A 19,660-nucleotide genomic window follows, 5' to 3' on the forward strand; every position below is an offset into this window, starting at 1 on the left:
GATAGAAATCTGAGTCCCGTTATTCTGTCGCGTGAAATACTACTGATTCGACGCTGCACTTCGTCACTATGGCTTGGCTAGGAACGATTGCAAACAATGTGTTGCGAAATATTGTTTTCTCGGACACACCGCCGAATGTTGTACAGGAAGTCCGACCAGAACAATACACTAATCGGCATATACATTCCCGCGAAGACGGCATCGTGCTCTACGGTCCCGGTGGTAAAAATCAAGAAAAGTATGAGATCGTCCTGCATAGACCTTGCACAGAAACTTTACATCAGGCATATAGGTATATTTTATTAGTATATTTTATTAGTATAAAAACTAAAATACTGTTTTATCTCATACAATTATAATATGCAGTGATATATAATGTAATAATGGTAAATATGTGTGCAGAATATATTTTCTTACAAGTGTTTCTTTTTCAGTCTGTTTCGATCAGAAACCTTGGAAGGAGCAGACGCAAGATTTTTAATATATAAAGACAAGGTCCCTGTACTTGTGCAGATAGTACGAGAGGTATTTATTTCAGATTTTTGTAAGAATCAATTCTATTAAGTACATCTTAAAGAAACAGTTTTATACATAGTATACTTTCTCTATTTTTTATATACCTCGTATAAAATACAAAGTGTACAAAACTTTCTGATTTTAATTTATCAAAACAGGCAAACTTTCTGTTCCAAATTTTCCCCTTAAGTTTTACTTTCATTGTTATTTTGCATGGTCAAGTAGTCAAGTGATTAGAATGTAATCTGAAATAGAACAATGTAAGATAAATTAAGTTTACGACAGAATATCAATTGATGAAGAATGGAAGAGTTAAGAATAAGAGAATTTAATATTTAATACTAATAATATTTAAAAAAATTGATAATTGCTAATTTTGATTTTATCTCTTTTAAGATGTGCAATGTTGGGAAAATACAAAAGCTCTGCGACACTCTGACGGAACATCCAACATGGACTCTAGCTCATCTTGCAGCTTACTTTGCGCTTCACGATGCATTCTTGCATGCAATCGTCAACAGTCAGCTCAATAGTGGCGATTTGGAAACCGGTATCTCGCCTCTTCAAGTCGCGGTGCAGACTAACAATCTGCGCACCGTCGAGATGCTGATAGCGGCAAAGAGCTCGCTGGAACATTTAGACCATAATGCAAATACCGTTTATCATTACGCAGCCACATCCACCAAAGAAATTATTCTTGCTCTGGGTTCGGGTCTTCCAAATAGTCTGAACAGCCGTAACAGCAACGGTCACACGCCCATCCACGTCGCATGCCACAACGACAAGCCCGAGTGTGTCAAGGCGCTTTTATTGATCGGCGCCGATGTGAATATACCCGCTTCCGAAGGTCAGCCCTCCAGTCCTGGCTACGTTGGCGATTTCTTGCACAACAAGCCGAACGTACTTCACGCGGAAGACATGAAGTTCGGTGGCACACCGTTGCATTGGTCACGCAGTCGGGAAGTAATCACTGCGCTGATCGAAACCAACTGCGACATTGACGCGCTCAATTTCGACGGACGCACCGCGCTGCATGTGATGGTGATGCGTAAACGGTTACCTTGCGTGGTCGCCCTATTGAGCCACATGGCATCCGTCAATATCGTCGATAAGGACGGCAATACGCCGCTGCATCTGGCCGTCGAAGCGGAAACCTCGGCCATCGTACAGGTGCTCCTCGGTTTCGGCGCCGATGTCGACACACGGAACTGGAAATCTGAGACGCCCAGGCACAAGGCGAACGTCGACACCACTGAGGGCAACAAGATAATTTACCTACTGCACGCGGTAGGCGCTGAGAGATGTCTGAGGGACATGATGGACTGTCATCTCGGCTGCAAGTACGGCGAGAACTATACCGGCATCGCCCCGTCGGAACCGCCGCATTACGTGCCACGAACGATTCTCGATCAGATGCTCCACGTGTCCAGTATGGACAAGATGGCCGAGTTCGGAAACGGAAAGCCGATCAAGGGCGGTAGGCTGCTTTGTCTCGACGGCGGCGGTATTCGCGGACTGGTGCTCATACAGACGCTGCTGGAGATCGAATCGGTGCTAGGCAAGCCTGTGGTGCACTGTTTCGATTGGATTGCCGGCACGTCCACCGGCGGCATCCTGGCGCTTGGTCTCGCCGCTGGCAAGTCTTTGCGAGAATGCCAGGCGCTCTATTTCCGTATCAAGGAAGACGCCTTCGTGGGTTCACGACCCTACAACAGCGAGGGTCTGGAGAGAGTGCTGAAGGACTGTCTTGGTCAGAACACCGTCATGGCGGACGTCAAAGCACCGAAGATAATGATCACGGGTGTGCTCGCTGACCGGAAACCTGTGGATCTCCATCTGTTTCGTAACTACGACTCGCCCAGCACGTTGCTGAAGGTGCCGGACAACACGATGTTCAAGCCAACATTGTTACCGCAAGAACAGTTACTTTGGAAGGCGGCGAGGGCGACCGGCGCCGCGCCGTCGTACTTCCGGGCGTTTGGTCGATTTCTGGACGGCGGTCTGATTGCTAATAATCCCACCCTGGACGCCATGACGGAGATCCACGAGTACAATTTGGCGCTGAAGGCCACTGGTCGCTCGAACGAAATAATACCGCTGTCGTTGGTGGTCTCGCTCGGCACAGGACTCCTGCCGACCACATACGCCTTGAAGGAGATCGACGTTTTCCGGCCCGAGAGTCTCTGGGATACCGCCAAACTTGCTTTCGGCATCTCGGCCCTTGGCACGCTGCTGGTCGATCAGGCAACATCGAGCGACGGCCGAGTGGTCGATCGCGCTCGCACCTGGTGCTCCATGATAGGCGTGCCGTATTATAGATTCAATCCGCAACTAACGACGGAAGTCGCCATGGACGAGAAGAGCGACGAAATCCTGGCGAACATGATCTGGACCGCGAAGGCGTTCATGCACGCGAATCGAAACCAGATGAAAGAACTAGCAGCTATTATTGGTCGCGATACCAATTCCGAGAACGACTAAATATCTTATCATCTCTCGGAGAAAAGAATACCTGATTGCAAAACTGTCGCACACAAACGTACACATTCAATATAGTAATATACACTACGCAAAAAATTAGGGGAGCACTTTAAAACCTGCAAATCTTGTCGATCTTTAAGAGGCTGTATCTCAACTTCCAGAGATCGTAGGATAATTTTTCTGCGTGCGTTTTGAAGGTTTCTATTTTAAAATGGCTTGAGTGATATTTTCCATTCCATTAAACTATTTTTTTTGTGAAGATCAAAAGCAGATAGTGTTAGAGTCCTGGAAATTTCATAACTTTGCAACCTTCCACGGGCAAAGCAAGGACGAGGCGAAAAATGTCACCACATCAATTTTAAAGTCGGGAACTTTCCCTTTAAAGTGCCGTTGCCCATCATGTGCGTGTGTGTGTGTGTGTGCGCGCGCGCGCGGTATTGCCGCCTCTTCGGCGAATTACCTCAAGCAATCTATTTCTCATATTGATACATCTACTGATTTCGTGTTGAGGAATTTCCTGCCAAACTTTCTGCTAATGTCGTTGGCTGCCTTGGATGACTTCTCAACTACTGACGACCCATCAAGTCCCAGATGTGTCCCAATACTTCATATTGAATAGTGCGAGCGCGCGCGCGCGTACACACACACACACACACGCGCGCGCGCGCGCGCGATGTGCAAATTCCGACCGAGCAACTTCCTCGTGATAAATATCAGGTAACGCCGGTGGTATTTAACAAAAATCTTGCAAAATGCAGGGTTTACTTTGGAACCCGATAACTCAGCTTATAGGCATGCTACAGTAATTTTCGTTGCGACATTTTAAAGGGAAAGTTCCCGAATTTAAAACTGATGTGGCATTTTTCGCCTCGTCCTTGCATTCCCCGTGGAAGGTTACAAAGTCATGAAATTTCCAGGACTAACACTACCTGCTTTTAATCTTCACAAAAAAGATAGTTTAACGGGACGGAAAATATCACTTAAGCCGTTTTAAAGTGAAAATTTCACCTTTTAAAACGCGTCAAGAAAAATTATCCTGTGATCCCTGGAAGTTGATATAGCCTCTTAAAGATCGATAAAATTTGCAGATTTTAAAGTTCTTCCCTAATATTTTTGCGTAGTGTACATCGACGATTTACCGCTGGTTCGGTTGATGATTACATAATTAGTCTAGAGATTCACACGTAGCCGATATTAACTATTTTTTCACTGTTACCTGGATTGCTCGACGCGGATGTCTCGATTAACATGTAAGTATTTTCTTTTTGTTCACATATCATAAACAATATAGCAATGTGCGAGACATTTACGCGTATTTGCATATTCCAGTAGACAAGATGTTAGTCCAAGTAAAATGAAATTTTTTTCTGATAGGAATTTCATGAAACGTATAACATTTTTTTATACGTATAACTAGTAAATTCTAGTCTAAATCCCATTTTTGTCATTTTTTTGTTTTTTTTTTGTTTGTTGAATAATTGCAAATAGTCTCGAAGAATGTAAATGTTACACTGTAAGTCAAAGCAACATCTATAGATAGATCTTATTTATTTGTATCGTTTACAGAGAAGAATAAATAAAAAAAAGAGATTACAAAGCAATCGGATAATATACTTCACGTTTTAGAATATAGTTTATCAATTTTGTCGTTAAGTACAACACGCGCTATCGTTTAAGTACTTCACGGCATTTCGTTACGCGATACTCGATTTATCTAAGTCTCAATGGGTCACTTATGGACAATTATCTATGAAATTTGTTAAGTGATAAGACAAAATTCTCAAAAGAAAGTGAAACAATTCGCGATCAGGGGAAGTGACGCGGTCTTAATTTTATGCAGAAACACCGTCTCGTTTACTTTATTCATAAAATGCGTCCGTAACAATTGTCTAAAATTTTCTCTTATTTATCAAACGTCTATATATATATATATATATATATTTCTAATATCGCGAGATAAAGTCTTTTGATCGCTTTGTTCTTTCAATTTTAATTAAGTTCAGCAAGATTTAATTACCGTAAAAATGCGTCACCCCCCTATCGGGGGCCCATGTAGTACGGTGGTTGCGCCATGGACGCCGATATGTAAGGGTAAAAGGAGGGATGCGAGGACATACTCTGCGGCTGATAGTCGTTCTCCTCGCCGTGGACGCCGTATCCTTCCGCGGCAGGATAATATTGTCCGTGCACACAGGCGTACGGTGCCTTAGCGGCGGCGGCGGCGGCGGCAGCGGCGGCGCCGCTCATCTCCGCGGAGTATTTCAGACCGTCCGGGTATCCCTTAGCCTCCGAATACTTGGGCAAGTCGTAGGGCTTAGTCTGTAGATCCGGATACTTGGTCGCCGCTGAATCGTGATGATGGTGGTACTTGGCGCCGGTCATCTCGTGATGATACTTGGCGCCGGCCATCTCGTGATACTTGGCAACCTCGTGGCACTTCGCCTCGGCGTAGCTCCTCGCCGTCGTCTCGTACGTCAGTTTATTAGGATGATCGGGATACTTGGCGACCGTCTCGTTGACCCAGACCGGTCTGGCGAGGTCGTAAGCGCCGGATTTCGGGTCGTGATAAGTCGCCGGCCGCTCGTACGCCTTCACGCCGGCGTCCGGATACAGGCGGGTGTAGGTGCAATCCGTGGAGCCGGCCGAAGAGTCGTGCGAGGTCCCCGGCGACGGAAGTCCGCCTCTGTGCACGATGATGCCCATCTGATCGTCCGACTTAGGCTTCCTCCGGCGCGGTTGATACTACGGAGAATATTACATTCATTACGCTTGACTCCCAGTTTCACTTTTTGCAATCGCATTGAATTTGTTTTCATTGAATTATAACAAACAAAAATCGTACGAATTATTTTTAGACATTATATAATTTAAAATTTGTCGTTATTGTTATGTTATATTCGCGCGATACGATTACAGATCTTAAGCGATCTCCAACGAACTGACATTGTACGCATTTTCACGCTCGATAAACAAATGCGAAAACATGTATGCGAAACATTTATTAAAAAAAAATTAGTTGGACAAAAATATATAATGTAATAAACTCATTGTAGATAGATTTAAAAAGATAGTCACTCTGTAACAAAATCGATTGAAATCCGTAAAAGCTCCGCTTTTCCGTGATACATCGCATCTTCGCCGCCGTCGCTGTCGGTCGACTTTCTCATTTGCGTAGAGCGGCGACACGGATGGCTTCATCGCGAGGAATTCATTTCCCCTTCTCGTAAATCATCGCCGGCACTGTGGGATTTAAATCGCTCGTACGATCGGACCTCGATTAACCACTCGAGCGCTTTGAAACGAGAATGCGGATTGCGCGTGCTAATTCGTTCCGCTACCCCGTAAATCAGGCCGCTCGCATCTTGTGCAATTTTGTAACACGCGTTCGTTGCATTTTTTAACGATGCGCGATTACTCTGTCCCCTTCATTTCCGCTCGAATACGCGATACGCTCACTCCTTGTCATCTCAGTTACATTGCCAATTAGCTAATTGATTGGGTGAACAATAAAATTCACAATTAATAAATTAAATCCTCACCTTATAGTGCGGATGTTGCTTCTTGTGCGCATTCCGCAGTCTCTCAGCTTCCTCAATAAACGGTTGTTTCTCGCCGTCGCTCAAGATCCTGCGGCAGATAAATCGCAATCTCGGTTATTGATGCTAATCGAGAAATACCGAGTTCTTCGCGAGTCACCGACGAGACGATTTTATATAAAGAGATAGGATGATGAGAAATTTCTTTTATCTTATTATTAGCAATATTTTAGTATCAATGTGCTAGTTTCGATGTTGAATATTTTTTAACGATATTGTATTCTTCTATTCGAGTATTATTGAAAAATATAACTAGATTTCTTCAATTAGTTTCCATTCACACACACACACACACACACACGAAAATGTCTAATTGAAATTGAATTACCTCCACAATTTTCCCAGCGTCTTCGACAATTCGGCGTTGTGCAATTGCGGATACTGGTCGGCCAGTCTTCGCCTTGCCGCTTGCGCCCATACCATGAAGGCGTTCATGGGACGCTTCACGTGAGCGCTTCTTCGTCCGCCGGCGCGCGAAGTTACCGGAAGTAGTGTCCAGTCGTATCCTGCAAAGACGTGATCTTTACACAATGCTTATGCTAGAGAAAAGCGGCTCCACTTTAATTTTTGATAAATGCATTCACAATTCGAACACGAATTTAACGAGTGTTTCTTGAGTTTCAGAAGTATTCCCATGGTGTTAAATTTCAGATTGTTTGTTTAGAAATTTTTTTAATAATTAATAGAAAAATGTGGACTTTGTGTCTTGATTATTCGACTTAAAAGCGACAATCACGAAGCGTACGTTACGAATGTTACATGTGATAGCGGAATTTTCTTATCTTGTCGTAGATACGGACCCTTCTCGTGGGCGCCGGAAGTAGTCCTGTCCGCGGAATCGGTTCGTAAAGAAATACGAGATAAAGCTACACCTGTATCCTCGCGGCTCGTGCGACCGATTCGACCGCATTTGTTAGCGCGCCGCCGGTTTCTCTCTTCTTCCGTCTCTCTATTTAACTTTGTTGTAAGCGCGATAGGGCTTTTATGGCTTATACTTACGAAATCGTACGAAGGGAGAAAGAAGGGGGAGTAAAGAAAAAGAGAGAGAGAGAGTAAGAGGAAAGATTAGGACACTTTATCGCTTCTCATTACGCATTTATATTTATAAACATTTTTATTGATACTTAGACGTTTTTTTTTTTCACACACAAGTTATGAAACAATTTGGATTTTTCTAAAAAATTATTATAATATTGAATGTATATAAGCGTCCACACGCTTGAAGAAAATCGAGAAAATTTTTAAAGAAAAAATAATCTACAAATGTAAATTTTTGAGCACTTTTTTTCGATTAGAAATGAATATTATCTCTCAAAAAAAAATTAATTAAATTTTTAAAACGTTGAATAAGTTTCGTGTACTTATGTTTCTCGTATTTCATATAAAAACATTTGGACCGTTAGGATGTAGGCGTAATGTGTCAGTAGGTATGGCGTTTATTACGAAATAGCTCTACGAAATATTAAGTGACGTAAGTGCTCCGAATTGCCGAAAAATTCCGAGCAGCTTAATAAGGATTCGGCTCCGGATGTGTTCCTACATTTCACTTCGTGGGAAAAAAGCCCCGAGCAAGTCGAGGTCGTAAAACCTTGTCTCCCTTCGAACAAATGTATACCGACTTATGTAAATCTTCCCTGCGCTCTCACCGCAGTCTCCTAAATCTTAAATCTCCGGCCTAAAAGCGGTTTAGCCTAAATTGGAGGAGGAAGACCAAAGGAAACGAAGAAGAGCAAATGCGTCAAAGATTGATGAAACTCACCCCCTCCATTTTCGCCGTTTCCTTTCCTCGCTAATTATCGTGTTTTAAAAAAAAGAGAAAAAAGCATTACAATGTGGAAATTTGATGTGAGAAAGACATCGCGAGTTCGTGTGTGGCAGCATCATCGCCGGAGCGGATTCAGTCTACACGAGTCGAAGTCCAAGAAACGTTTGTGTTTCTAATTGTCGTTAATCATCGGAGGGCGAGTCAACGAAGTAGCAAACGAAGAAGGGTGATATGGGCGAGACTTTGGCAGGGACGACGCACGTGACGAAGCGTCAAGTCAGGGTTCGGGAAGCTGGTGGGAGCTAATTACCGTAGATCCACGGTCCACTTGCGCGGCACTTGTGTCGGCACTTTTAAGCGTCCGGCGGAGGTCCTTCGTCGACGCCTGCGTCGATAGCCTCGGCCGAAATATGATTTTTACACGGAAACGCGGAAGGGCTTTTGCGGAGAACGACAGGAATAGAGGAAATTTCGCGCGAACCGGGCGAACAACCCTAGGGTCGATTAGGCATACAAAAAGCATCGGCTGTCGCTGAACAGACGGTCGCAGTCCCCAAAGCCGATCCCTGTTGAAGATTTGATGCTACACTGACAACTGAGGTGAATCCCTCAGTTACAAAAGCCGTAGAATGATTAAAAAAATATGTTATATTCGCACATCTCGTTGTTTTTAGAATAATTTTTGCGAAAAAAAAAGAAAAAGACTCTGGAGACTTTATATTAATTTATCTCGCTTGCAACTTCTGCTTGAAAAATTTGTGATTTTAACTATATATAAGATTTCTAAATTGTTTTGTGTTCAGTTCAATTGTAAAATGAAAGGCAAAATAAAGAGAGAGAGATTAGAAACGAAAACAATGTTGATTATCGGAGAGTCGATGGACCTCTGGCGCCGAACACGAACGCATCCCCGGTGATTAAGTGATAAATCCTAATTACGGAATCGAGAGAGCGGCCAGCCAAGTCGCCCTTAATTTTAGATTCTCTCCATCTCCTTCCTGCTTTAATTTTCGGTTAATTACGGGCGTAACGACTCGGTGAATCGGTGAATTGGCGGCGCGTACGCGAGTGACCGAGAACTCGCGCATTTTTCCAGGATTGTGAATGGCTTTTGAGTGGAGATCAGGACCATAGTTAGTGCGTCCGTGCCGTGTTACAATAGGCGGGTTGTGTGGCCTGGTGAATGAACCGGTGTGCTCGGGCATGCCGGCCGTCAATGGCGACCTGTCGTCGACTCTTGCTACATTAACTCCTTTACAAATCCGCCTGTTACAAATCCCCCGCCTTTAACGAGGCCCTCTTAAACGCTTCGACACCTCGTCCCGTCGATGTTTGACATTACGTAGCTCGTCGCCACGTGCTCGACGATTCTGTCGAGACCGCCGCCCGATCTCGCGATGCAACGAGAATTCACTCCTTCAATCAACGCGCGATATTGATACACATCAGCGAAACATCAGCGTCCACAATTGAATAAAATAAAATACGTGAAATTAAGAATAAATAAGACACCAGACTTCGAATTGAATAAATCGGCACAATTTTACAACATCGCAAGATTACGCGAAGCATGTGTATGCAAAATATATCCGTGTCATTTATGATCATATATCGAGAGCCACCTGTATTTTCATCGAATGGGTGCTTTGTAACGAAATGCGCATCGCTTAGCGTCGCGATAAAGTAAATATTTAAACTCGACGCAAATACAGACTTGTCTCTTCTCGAGCTATACGATAAACTATTTGGACGATACATTCCTGCGGTCGATGTTTACGAGCATCTCGCGCGTGCCATCGCTTTTTCTTTTTCGAGCTCAGGCACTCTTAGCGTAATATTGTACGGCCAAATATTTTTTCTCGAATTTGTGACCATCAAATAAAAACAAATTCTGCAATATACTTTGAGAAACGATCAATTCATATCATGTAAGATTCTTCAAATGTAGTCTTCAAATTCAAAGTTTATGTTTATTAAATTTACATAAAAAAAAATTGATAAAAATGAAGAAAAATTTAGCGAACAATTTATCCGGGGATATTAATAGTCGTGGATCCTAGCTAGGTTCGGAAAAGCGATATATCTCACCGTGACTTTTCCTTCTAATCCGCAGCATCGACTAGACCGCATCAATCCTTGTAATTATTCGCGTCGCGATTGTCTAACATCGCGGACGAAATTAGCCCGGTAGAGATATCATCCCCGGCGATTTCCACCTGTCTGTCCGTCCATCCGTACCGCCAGCCCCCGGCGAACGACGACGTGCGTCTCTGGCGAAATTTCGTCGTCGCGAAGACCAAGTGTCTCGACGCGTGTCATAAATCATGTCCCGCGGTCTCCGCGCGCGTATCGTCCCTCCCCGTTTCTCCCCTCCGCACTCGCGGCGACGATGTTTCAGATTTAATTCGGTACTAGCATAATTAGTGGCGGTGACAGGCGCGTTCGCCTCGTCTCGCTCTGTTCGCAGCACCTGCCGCGCTCTCGAATTTTCCCCGGAGGAGAGAATCGTCTCCTCTCGCGAGGCCGATCCTCAGCTATATTTCTCCGCCTCGCCCGGCCCCGCTCCGCTCTTTCTCCCCCTTTTCGAGTTCTACCCCTTTCCGCTTTCTTGCACTCGCGAATATCGCCCGGATAAATCTGCGAGCGGCCAAATGGGGGAAAGAACGATGCGGCCGACGACGCGGGCTTTCAGCGCCAATTACCAGTGTGTGCTTTCTCCCCCCTAAACGACTCCATAAAGACGGACGGACGCGGGCGAAAAACAACGAGCGGCAAATGGACGCGTGCGTTTTGCGTGCTATTTCGAGGGATTGATATTCAGATTTAAATTCAGATTTAAATGTCTCGGCGATGATGCGTATCTCACGTCATCACAATAAATGTTATTTTAATATTTAAAAAATATTTTTTTCAATTTAATTTTCTTTATGAACTTCGTAACTTGCCTTTGAGATCGCGCGAATAGTTCCTTATTATTATATGAGACAACAAGAATAAGAATTGACAATAAAATCTTAATCTGAATCAAACCAGATTACATAAACGGAAGACTTGTCTTCGAGGTGTTAATTTTGAGTCAAGCGCCCGACGATTTTAAAGCGCAGTGTTTATTTTTTTTTATTGCTATAATTTTCTTGACAGAAATTGTCCCTCCTTGAGATAACAAAAATACGTATTTTTTATTTAAGTATTTGCCATCGCTATTTTTTAAATTCCTTTTTTATGGCTGCAATTTTTTTTCTAATAGATTTACGCTACATTATGATTATGTTTCGAGATGCTGTAAAAAAATTAAAAGCCAAATTTTAGAAATGTTAGCAATTTAATCAAATTAGCTGCCAATCCGTGAACATTGCATTTTGTTTACTAAGAAGTTATATACGCGTACCTTGCAGTAGCTTGCCCACAGCATCGTCCAAGGAACTATTGTTGCCGTGTTCGTTGCTCGATGAACTGGCCTTACCCTCCATCGGCGATAAGCCGTTGTTATTGTGATGGGTCTCCATTTTCAATCTCGTTAAATCCGACGCACTCTCTTCACTGACGTTCACGATCACCGAAAACTATCGCACTTTCAACATACGAACGTCACTCAATAATCAATAATAAGTCGATTGGCAAATTTCGACGGAAGATAAAGCGCATTTCGTGGATTTTTGTCGCAGATAAAACGAGATTCTCAGTAAGGGATCTCCGTCACAGGAAGAGAGAGGCTCGATAATTAATCGAGGGTTATCAGGATGCAATTTATCGGGTCGGATAGGTCGCCGAATCTTCTTTATGGCTACTTAGTCGACCCCATGCGACCTTATCCGCATCGGAATATATTTCGATATTAAACCGATTCCTGTGAACTCGTAGATCACTCGGAGATTCACTTCGTTATCAGCTCCGGGAAATATTAGACAGAAATTGACGCGACGACGCGATGTGTCGAGAAGGGAGACGCACTCTTCGGAATCTTCCCGGACTACAGTTCCTCGACTTATCTCTCATCGATCGTTCTCGAGGATACTGATCTCACGGATTTGCCTTCTCGTGTTCGACACGAGACGACTCGAGAGTCATTATACGGCGCGTTACTTCGAGGTTCCAAATTGAGCCGAGGAGAATTCGTCCTGGTCGACGTCGAGATCGCCGAGTCGCGTCATAGTTAAATCCACGCCGTCTCGTCCGTCGGAGAATTTTTATCGCAGTTATCGTCTCTCTCCCTCTCCCTCTCTCTCCGTCTCTCCCTCGTTATCAATTATCGAGGAAATGTAAACTAATACAGTGTTGTATCTCATCCGATTTTACTCGCGTCATCGGTGGACACGGAGGTCGCGAGAGACACGGTAGCACGGTGGTACCAACGAATCAGGTAAACTCCGATGGCCGACTGATCGGCCGAGAGGAGAGAGGCGACGGTGGACCCCGACGATAGATTCAGGGAGGCGAAGAAACCGTCCGCGCGGCACGGCCGCACAGGTTGGTCCACGGGAGGAAGAACGGGCCGAGGCGAGACGAGACGAGCACACGTCTGGCACACGCACCGAAACCGTCGGACGGATGGCAGACCCGTCCGCGGAGGCGGTTCCGTGGACCACCTACCTCTGGTGGGGGGATAGACACGTAGGATCTTCCTCCTTTCTCTTCTTCACCCCTCTCTGCGCCCTCTCTCCCCCCGTCGCTTCCTCACGCCCGCGCTTGCATCGACCTTCTCGTATATCCTGCGCGCGATCCTGCCTTCTGTATCCTTGCGTCGGCGACGGCTGATGTTTGTGGAAAACGCTACGAAAAAACTTTAAAAGTTACTTTTGTTACTTTAATAATTAAGAAAGTTTTAACAGATTTAAATAAGGATGTACGTGAACATTCTAAAAAGATTGGTTGTTTAATGATAAATTATTCGGCCAATCGATGTTTTCTGAACAAAAGTGACTTTTGAGCGATTGAGGAAAATCTTTTCGCGAATTAAACTTTCACTAAATGGATGACGAAATAACATTTTTTAGTTATTTAATTTCAAATAAAACTGACTTGCAAACAATTTCTTGAGGAGAAAAAAGTATAACACTGTTTTATGAAATCATCTCTTGGATTTTTCTAATAATATAACTCTCTTCGTGCGTCGCAGACTTCACAGATCCATAGATAATCACGTATCCGGCTTACGATATGTACTCCGCGACGAAGCGTCGACTAATTACCGCCCGTTTGTTTTCGCGGACATGTGGATCGTACGTGAAAGGTCGTTGGAAAGTAGACCTCTAGTTTATTGATCGTCTGCGAATAAGTGATTAATGGCATGGATGCGCGAAGAATACCTATGCGTACAAATGTGATTAGAAATGATTAGATAATTCAAGCTATTTTTTTTTTCGATGCAGGCGCAAAACACTTGTAACGCCATTAGAATGTGTTTTCGCTAAAACCAAACGTTTTTTAATTTACTCAAACACTTATCTTTTTGAAACACTTTTATCTGTACGCAAATTCGAGAATAACATCGGACGAATACTTGCATCGAGATGTACGCCCTCCGTCGCGCGATTGGAATGCGAAAAAGTGCGCGCGACAAAATAGAACAGCTTGATTTTCTCGGGGAAGAAGAGCGACCGAGTCCTGAAGTCGTTCCCTCCTTCGTTCGACCGTTCCGGCGAGCCTAATTATACAACGAATTTAATGAATGAGTGAGCTAGCAAATACAGTGGCCTATACAAACCGCGGGGCGTATATAAACCACGGTCAATGCCGTGTAGCGGCTTTTGTGGAAAGATCAAAGAGAGCATCTCGCTCGCACTTTGCAGGATTAACTCGCACTGCCGGTGCGTAAACGCACGCGAATGCGTGATGCCCTTGCGACCTCACGGATTAAAAATTATGATATTTTTTATCCTAGTGCTCTACGCCGAGCAGAGAGACAACTCTAGCGAGTGTTGTCGCTATCTAATTAGAATCTTCCGTATTAGTATGCAAATGATTTATACTGAAACGAGTGAGAATTTCGCAGACTTATCGTTATGTATTATTTTATCACAATTTGTATTTAAAAAAATTTTAAATTATTATAAAATTTATTTTTCAGCGAAAACATTCAACACAGATAGAATTAAAATTTTAAATATTGCAATTAAAAAATGCATTCTTCTTTCTGCAATTGACCTCAGATCGCGCATTTTATTGTACATTATTTTGTGGATAAAAAAGTATAACAAAATTAACATTAAATATTTTCTAATTGTTAAAATAAAAAATAATTTCGCAATTTATGTATTTGAGTTTACTGCGGCTATTTGAAGAATAGAACTATACTATGTAATACATCTTAATAGAAATTAAATTAATGATTCTGGTGATTGACGATAATTTTAGAATGAGTCGAATAGAATCGTTGTGGTAGTTAATAGCCTTCAGTGATTTCGTTCTTCGACATATCGTTCATCCGCAGATTTTCCAAATGTCTGGCCAGGCGTGCGCTTGCATTATGTACCGGTGGTGCGTCGGCAATGCAAATTTAGCCCGACGGGAACAATAATATTGATTTCACGAAGTCGGAATTTTGCTCTTGTCGAGATAAACATCCCGGCGCGCGCACGTGGCGTCAATATGCGCCTTTCGTTCCTCCGTATACGTAAGCGAGAATTCGTTTCAGGGCCATTCCTGAGCCGCAGCTTCAGCGTTTCCTCTCAAGGAAACATTCGCACGCGCTTCGCATTCGTGTCTTTTTATTTTGAAAGATTAGTACTAATCCTTGCCAATAAATATTTTCAAAGTTGCATCTCAGTTAGCAAAAAGGAATTAAAACAATGTAGATTTAAAAAGAAATAAAACAAAATCTAGTAAAAATATTAATAACCACAATCAGAAGATATAATGGGTAGAGTTCTGAAAGAATCAACTTTTCGATTTTGCTGTCGTTTGGTATACTACTGTATTTTGGCGCTCTGATTACGAATATGATAATGAAAATTACCGACACGATCATTTTCAAGGTCAAAACTTAAAAAAACTAAAAAATTATCGTTTTTTTAAACATTATTTTAAAAAATATTGATGTAACAAAGAAATGTTTCAAATAAAAGTTGTAGCTCTTGAAAAAATACATCATTTATGTCCTAGGCATTTTTTACATAGAACCAATATTTTTCGAAAAAAATGAGATAATAGGAAGGACATCCCCCTCCCCCCGCACTATGCTGTGGGTCCCCTCCGAGGGTACGAGCTTCCGCTCGTACGAGCATTTCCTTCGCTAACCTCTCCCGCTCCTCGATCTCTTTCGTGTCGAGCGTCATCATCGATGTTTCGAGAACAACTCTGTGGTACCGCAAACTCGTTAAAACCACGTCTGTATCGTCTATCGCCAAGCGCACTATTCTTGTCTGTCACTAAAAAACCGTACTTTTGCTGCCAACATGCGCGACACAATGTACAAAAATCTTCGTACGCCATGTCCGTATTTATATGATCGTTGTAGACATGTTAAAGTACCGTTGATACCGTCCTGCTTGAACAGAATCAACAGGTTCGCGTTGTCGCGTACAAGATGTTTAGATATCCTCGCGTATATTGATACTGACACTAATAGAAACAATCGACTTTGGAATGTCGGAAAGTATTCTTGTATCGCATTCTTACTTCTATTCCCTACTTATCACAGGTCGTCATCCAAGATAATTCTAGAATTTGAAGGTCGCTCAGAGGTACTACCCAGAGGTAAAATTATCCAAAAATGTTAAGTAACCGATATTATCAACCAGCCTGAACTGTCTTTCGATGTACTGATATTTCATATTACAAGCTCATCGATGTACTGATATTTCACATCACACTTTACAAGCGAAGCGAGGTTTGAACCCAAGTCTATGTGTATAGTTTTTGGTGGTGGAGTCCCCCGCAGGGGGGCGGAACAGCATAGTGCGTGGGAAGTGTCTTTCCTATTATCTTATTTTTTTCGAAAAATATTGGTTCTATGCAAAAAATGCATAGGACATAAATGATGTATTTTTTCAAGAGCTACAACTTTTATTTGAAACATTTCTTTGTTACATCAATATTTATCAAGATAATGTTTAAAAAAACGATAATTTTTTAGTTCTTTTAAGTTTTGACTTTGAAAATGACCTTGTCGGCAATTTTCATGATCATATTCGTAATCCGCGCTCTAAAATACAGTAGTATACTAATCGACAGCAAAATCGGAGAGTTGACTCTTTCGGAACTTTATCCGATATAATTTAGAGAAATGCAACTTTGAAAATCATGTTTAAAAAAGCAGAATTATAGAAGCAAAATTTGTACAATGCATTTTCTAAGGTTTGTAGCAAGGCGCAAAAGAAATGATCGTATGATTTGAAGGAATCGCCTGGATATCGTTTTTATTCTATGATTAAAAATGCTGAATTAGATTATTATTAGTTTTATTACAAATTTAATTAGTTTTATTACACAGTTTTGCAATGAATAGTAAGATGCCAAATAAGATTTAAGTATTTAATTGATAATAGAAAGAAATTAAGGATATAAACTTTACTTTTATTAATCTATAAGATATTATGCTACTAATTATATGTTATCAATCACAGATATATAATAATTCGAAACGGTAAGGAGAAAAACTATTGAGAGGGTCCGACAATTGACTCTATCGAAGGGATATACGGGCGACTCTCGCGCGCGGGTCGCCGCGATAAAATAATAATTCCAGCAATTCTTGGGGGTCGGCGGCGTGCCGTCGGGCACTTGAAAGGATCCCGAGGTTGGGGGACGGGGGCGGTCGAGCTGGGTACCCGACACATGTAGACCCCCGGGTGGCGAGCACCGCGACTCGCGCTCGGACCCCCAACGGAGACACGAGCTTCGACACATTCTGCGCCGTCATCATCGCGTCTCGGCAACGTCATTGTGTAGTACATGAGGCCGATAGTTACACGTGTAGTCATGTACGCGCGTCCACTCGATTTCTCGAATCGCGATTAAGCTATTTTCTCAAGAATGTTGCAAATTTTACTAAAAGAAAAAAAGCGGAAAAGTGAAGCATAGAAAAGCATTGTCTTTGATTTTGCTGCAGCTAATGATCAAGGGTTTCGATGCATTTTGTTCTAATTAAAAAAAATAAATCTTAGGGAAATTTAATTATGATTAACCTTCTCGAATTCTAAAAAAAAATATTAGATTTCTCAATCCTCTTAGAGAACTCAATTTCTTAATTGTCTCAAAACTAGGTTGACGCTGTTGAAAGAACACATTTGCATAATTAAATAATCGCATCCAAAATCTATTTAAATCAATTTTAGGAAGAATATAAAATATAATGCAAGTCTTGCTATAAAAAATACCGAACCAAGTCCTACTTTCACTCGGAATGCACTTCGTATATTTAGAATGCGTTTTCAGTGGTTCAGATATGCGTATTATGATGACTTACAAATCAAACACCGTCAAAATATATCCTTCAGATTAAAGAAATCATAATTGTTACAAATATATTCTTAATAATACATAAATAGATTACGGTCGGCTTAATATTAACAAAAAGTTACAATACATGAGTTAATGCAAATTAATCAATTAGTAACATTAGACTACATGCATTTTCCAACTTTTCTTTATACTTTCTCTTAGAAATATTTGCAGTCTTTATTTATTTTAAAATATAAAACGATACTAATGAATTAATAAATGTACACTTTATTTACAAAAATTGACCATAGGAACGCAGGTTTGTTCCTCTTATCTGTGCATCTTCCACGTCGTAGACTTAATTTTCATTGTGAAACTCAGTCGATTCCTATTGCTTTCTAATTAATTTGCTTGGACTTCCCGGACTAAAGCTTACGAAATCGTTAATTACAACCGACTTGATTAATGACTTGAGCTGCCTTCCAAAGACAGTTGCTTGCGCATATCCACACGCGTCAAGATTTATGTGCGCTGGGAGATGCAAACGCAATTTTAACGCGCAATTAACAAATCTGAAGGAGGACATCCTTGCTGACCCATAAAAGTAAAAGAGAGAGAAAGAAAGAGGATAAATTGCTTTCTTCCTTTCATCAAAGAAACATACAATTTACGTTACGTATTTTTTATTAATAATAGCATAATTACGAACTAAACAACTAATTATATTTTAGAGATATTTTAAATATTTTATAGATTTAATTACTTATTATAAAATTGATTTAAAATACGACTTATTCTATTTTAGAGGAATGAGAATTATAATATGATTATTACAACAACGAAATTTTGCTAATTTTATGAAAAACATTTATATAATAAATTTTGTAAATTATTCATAAAGTTTATCAAAGCCGAACAATTTTTAATTTATAGAGTTGCTGTTTATTAATTTTGTATGCACTATAATCCCATTTTTCAATAAAAATATCCACAGCTAGTTTCTTTTGTATATTTACGATATTTTTTTGCATCGTTTGCTGAAAGCAAATTAACATAAAAATATGAAAGACAAATCCATAACTTACGAAATTGATTTTAAATGTAAAATTATATCAAAAATGGCTCGTGCAAAATGTGAACTCATTTCGTTCTTGTGTTGGAACTTTCTTCATTGAATATAAAATGTCACTTTAACGCGAGTGTGCGGTCGTCGCGAGGATCGGTCGATGAGTGCAACATGCAACCATAAGTGCAACCGGTCTTGATGCAGTGCGTATTCTCCTCCTTGTGACGTCATAATTGCAACCGACCGGCGGACCAATCGACGGTACCGGGTGTGGGAAGAAGAGAGATCGCGAACGGTAACGACGGAGTGTTTGAACGAAGAGAAAGGGAGAAGAAGGAGGAAGAAAGGAGGAAAGGAAAAAGACGAGGCAAAAGATAGGTGGAGCAGAGCAGAAACCCGATTGGTTCTCCTCCCGGAGGATATCGTAACCATGGAAACTCTCTTGTCAGCAAAGAGTGGCGAGAGCACCGAAATATAAATGGAATGACCGGCAATCCGACAGCACGAAGAAGGAGGGAATCGCGGTGTCACGAGGGAGGGGAAATGATCTGTCCGACAGAACGAAAGAGAAAGAGATCGCGATATTATTATTGTCTGATTGTCGGTTAGCGAGTGATCTCGGTGAGTGCAAAAAAAAGGCTGCAGGATGCAGCTACGTTGCAGTCGGATGGTGCAACCTTATTGCAAAAGATCTTTTCTTCAGTCAATCAGAAGATGGCAATATTTGCTTTGACTCTGTCCTTGGCGCGATATCAATATTTAGCATTAAAATATGAAATGTTAGAAAAAGCCTAAGAAAGTAGTCTCATCGCGTATTAATGAAACTTGTGTTAAAGGTTCAAGTCAACGTCTGAA

At 41.8% G+C, this 19,660-nt stretch overlaps 2 protein-coding genes across 3 annotated transcripts; one reads left to right on the top strand and one right to left on the bottom strand.

Moving 5' to 3' along the window:
• The first annotated feature begins 68 nt into the window (after window positions 1-68).
• Window positions 69-4,598, top strand: iPLA2-VIA (calcium-independent phospholipase A2 VIA). Its single transcript, XM_012371304.2, has 3 exons — window positions 69-292; window positions 435-525; window positions 913-4,598. The coding sequence occupies exons 1-3, from the start codon at window positions 69-71 to the stop codon at window positions 2,995-2,997; spliced, it is 2,400 nt and encodes a 799-aa protein (XP_012226727.1). The 3' UTR covers window positions 2,998-4,598.
• LOC105674756 (transcription factor SOX-8-like) lies at window positions 4,516-12,993 on the bottom strand. Of its 2 annotated transcripts, none has more exons than XM_012371305.2 (4): window positions 11,747-12,993; window positions 6,922-7,099; window positions 6,537-6,624; window positions 4,516-5,739 (listed from the first exon to the last, which is right to left on the bottom strand). In XM_012371305.2, exons 1-4 carry the CDS (start codon window positions 11,862-11,864, stop codon window positions 5,035-5,037), a joined length of 1,089 nt encoding a protein of 362 aa, XP_012226728.1. In that variant the 5' UTR covers window positions 11,865-12,993; the 3' UTR covers window positions 4,516-5,034. The 2 variants fall into 2 exon arrangements, with proteins under 2 accessions (XP_012226728.1, XP_012226729.1); XM_012371306.2 differs by lacking the exon at window positions 11,747-12,993 and adding an exon at window positions 10,447-10,589.
• Between the last annotated feature and the right edge of the window lie 6,667 nt (window positions 12,994-19,660).

Source organism: Linepithema humile, chromosome 6, assembly GCF_040581485.1.
Source record: "Linepithema humile isolate Giens D197 chromosome 6, Lhum_UNIL_v1.0, whole genome shotgun sequence".
NCBI classification, from domain to species: Eukaryota; Metazoa; Arthropoda; class Insecta; order Hymenoptera; family Formicidae; genus Linepithema; species Linepithema humile.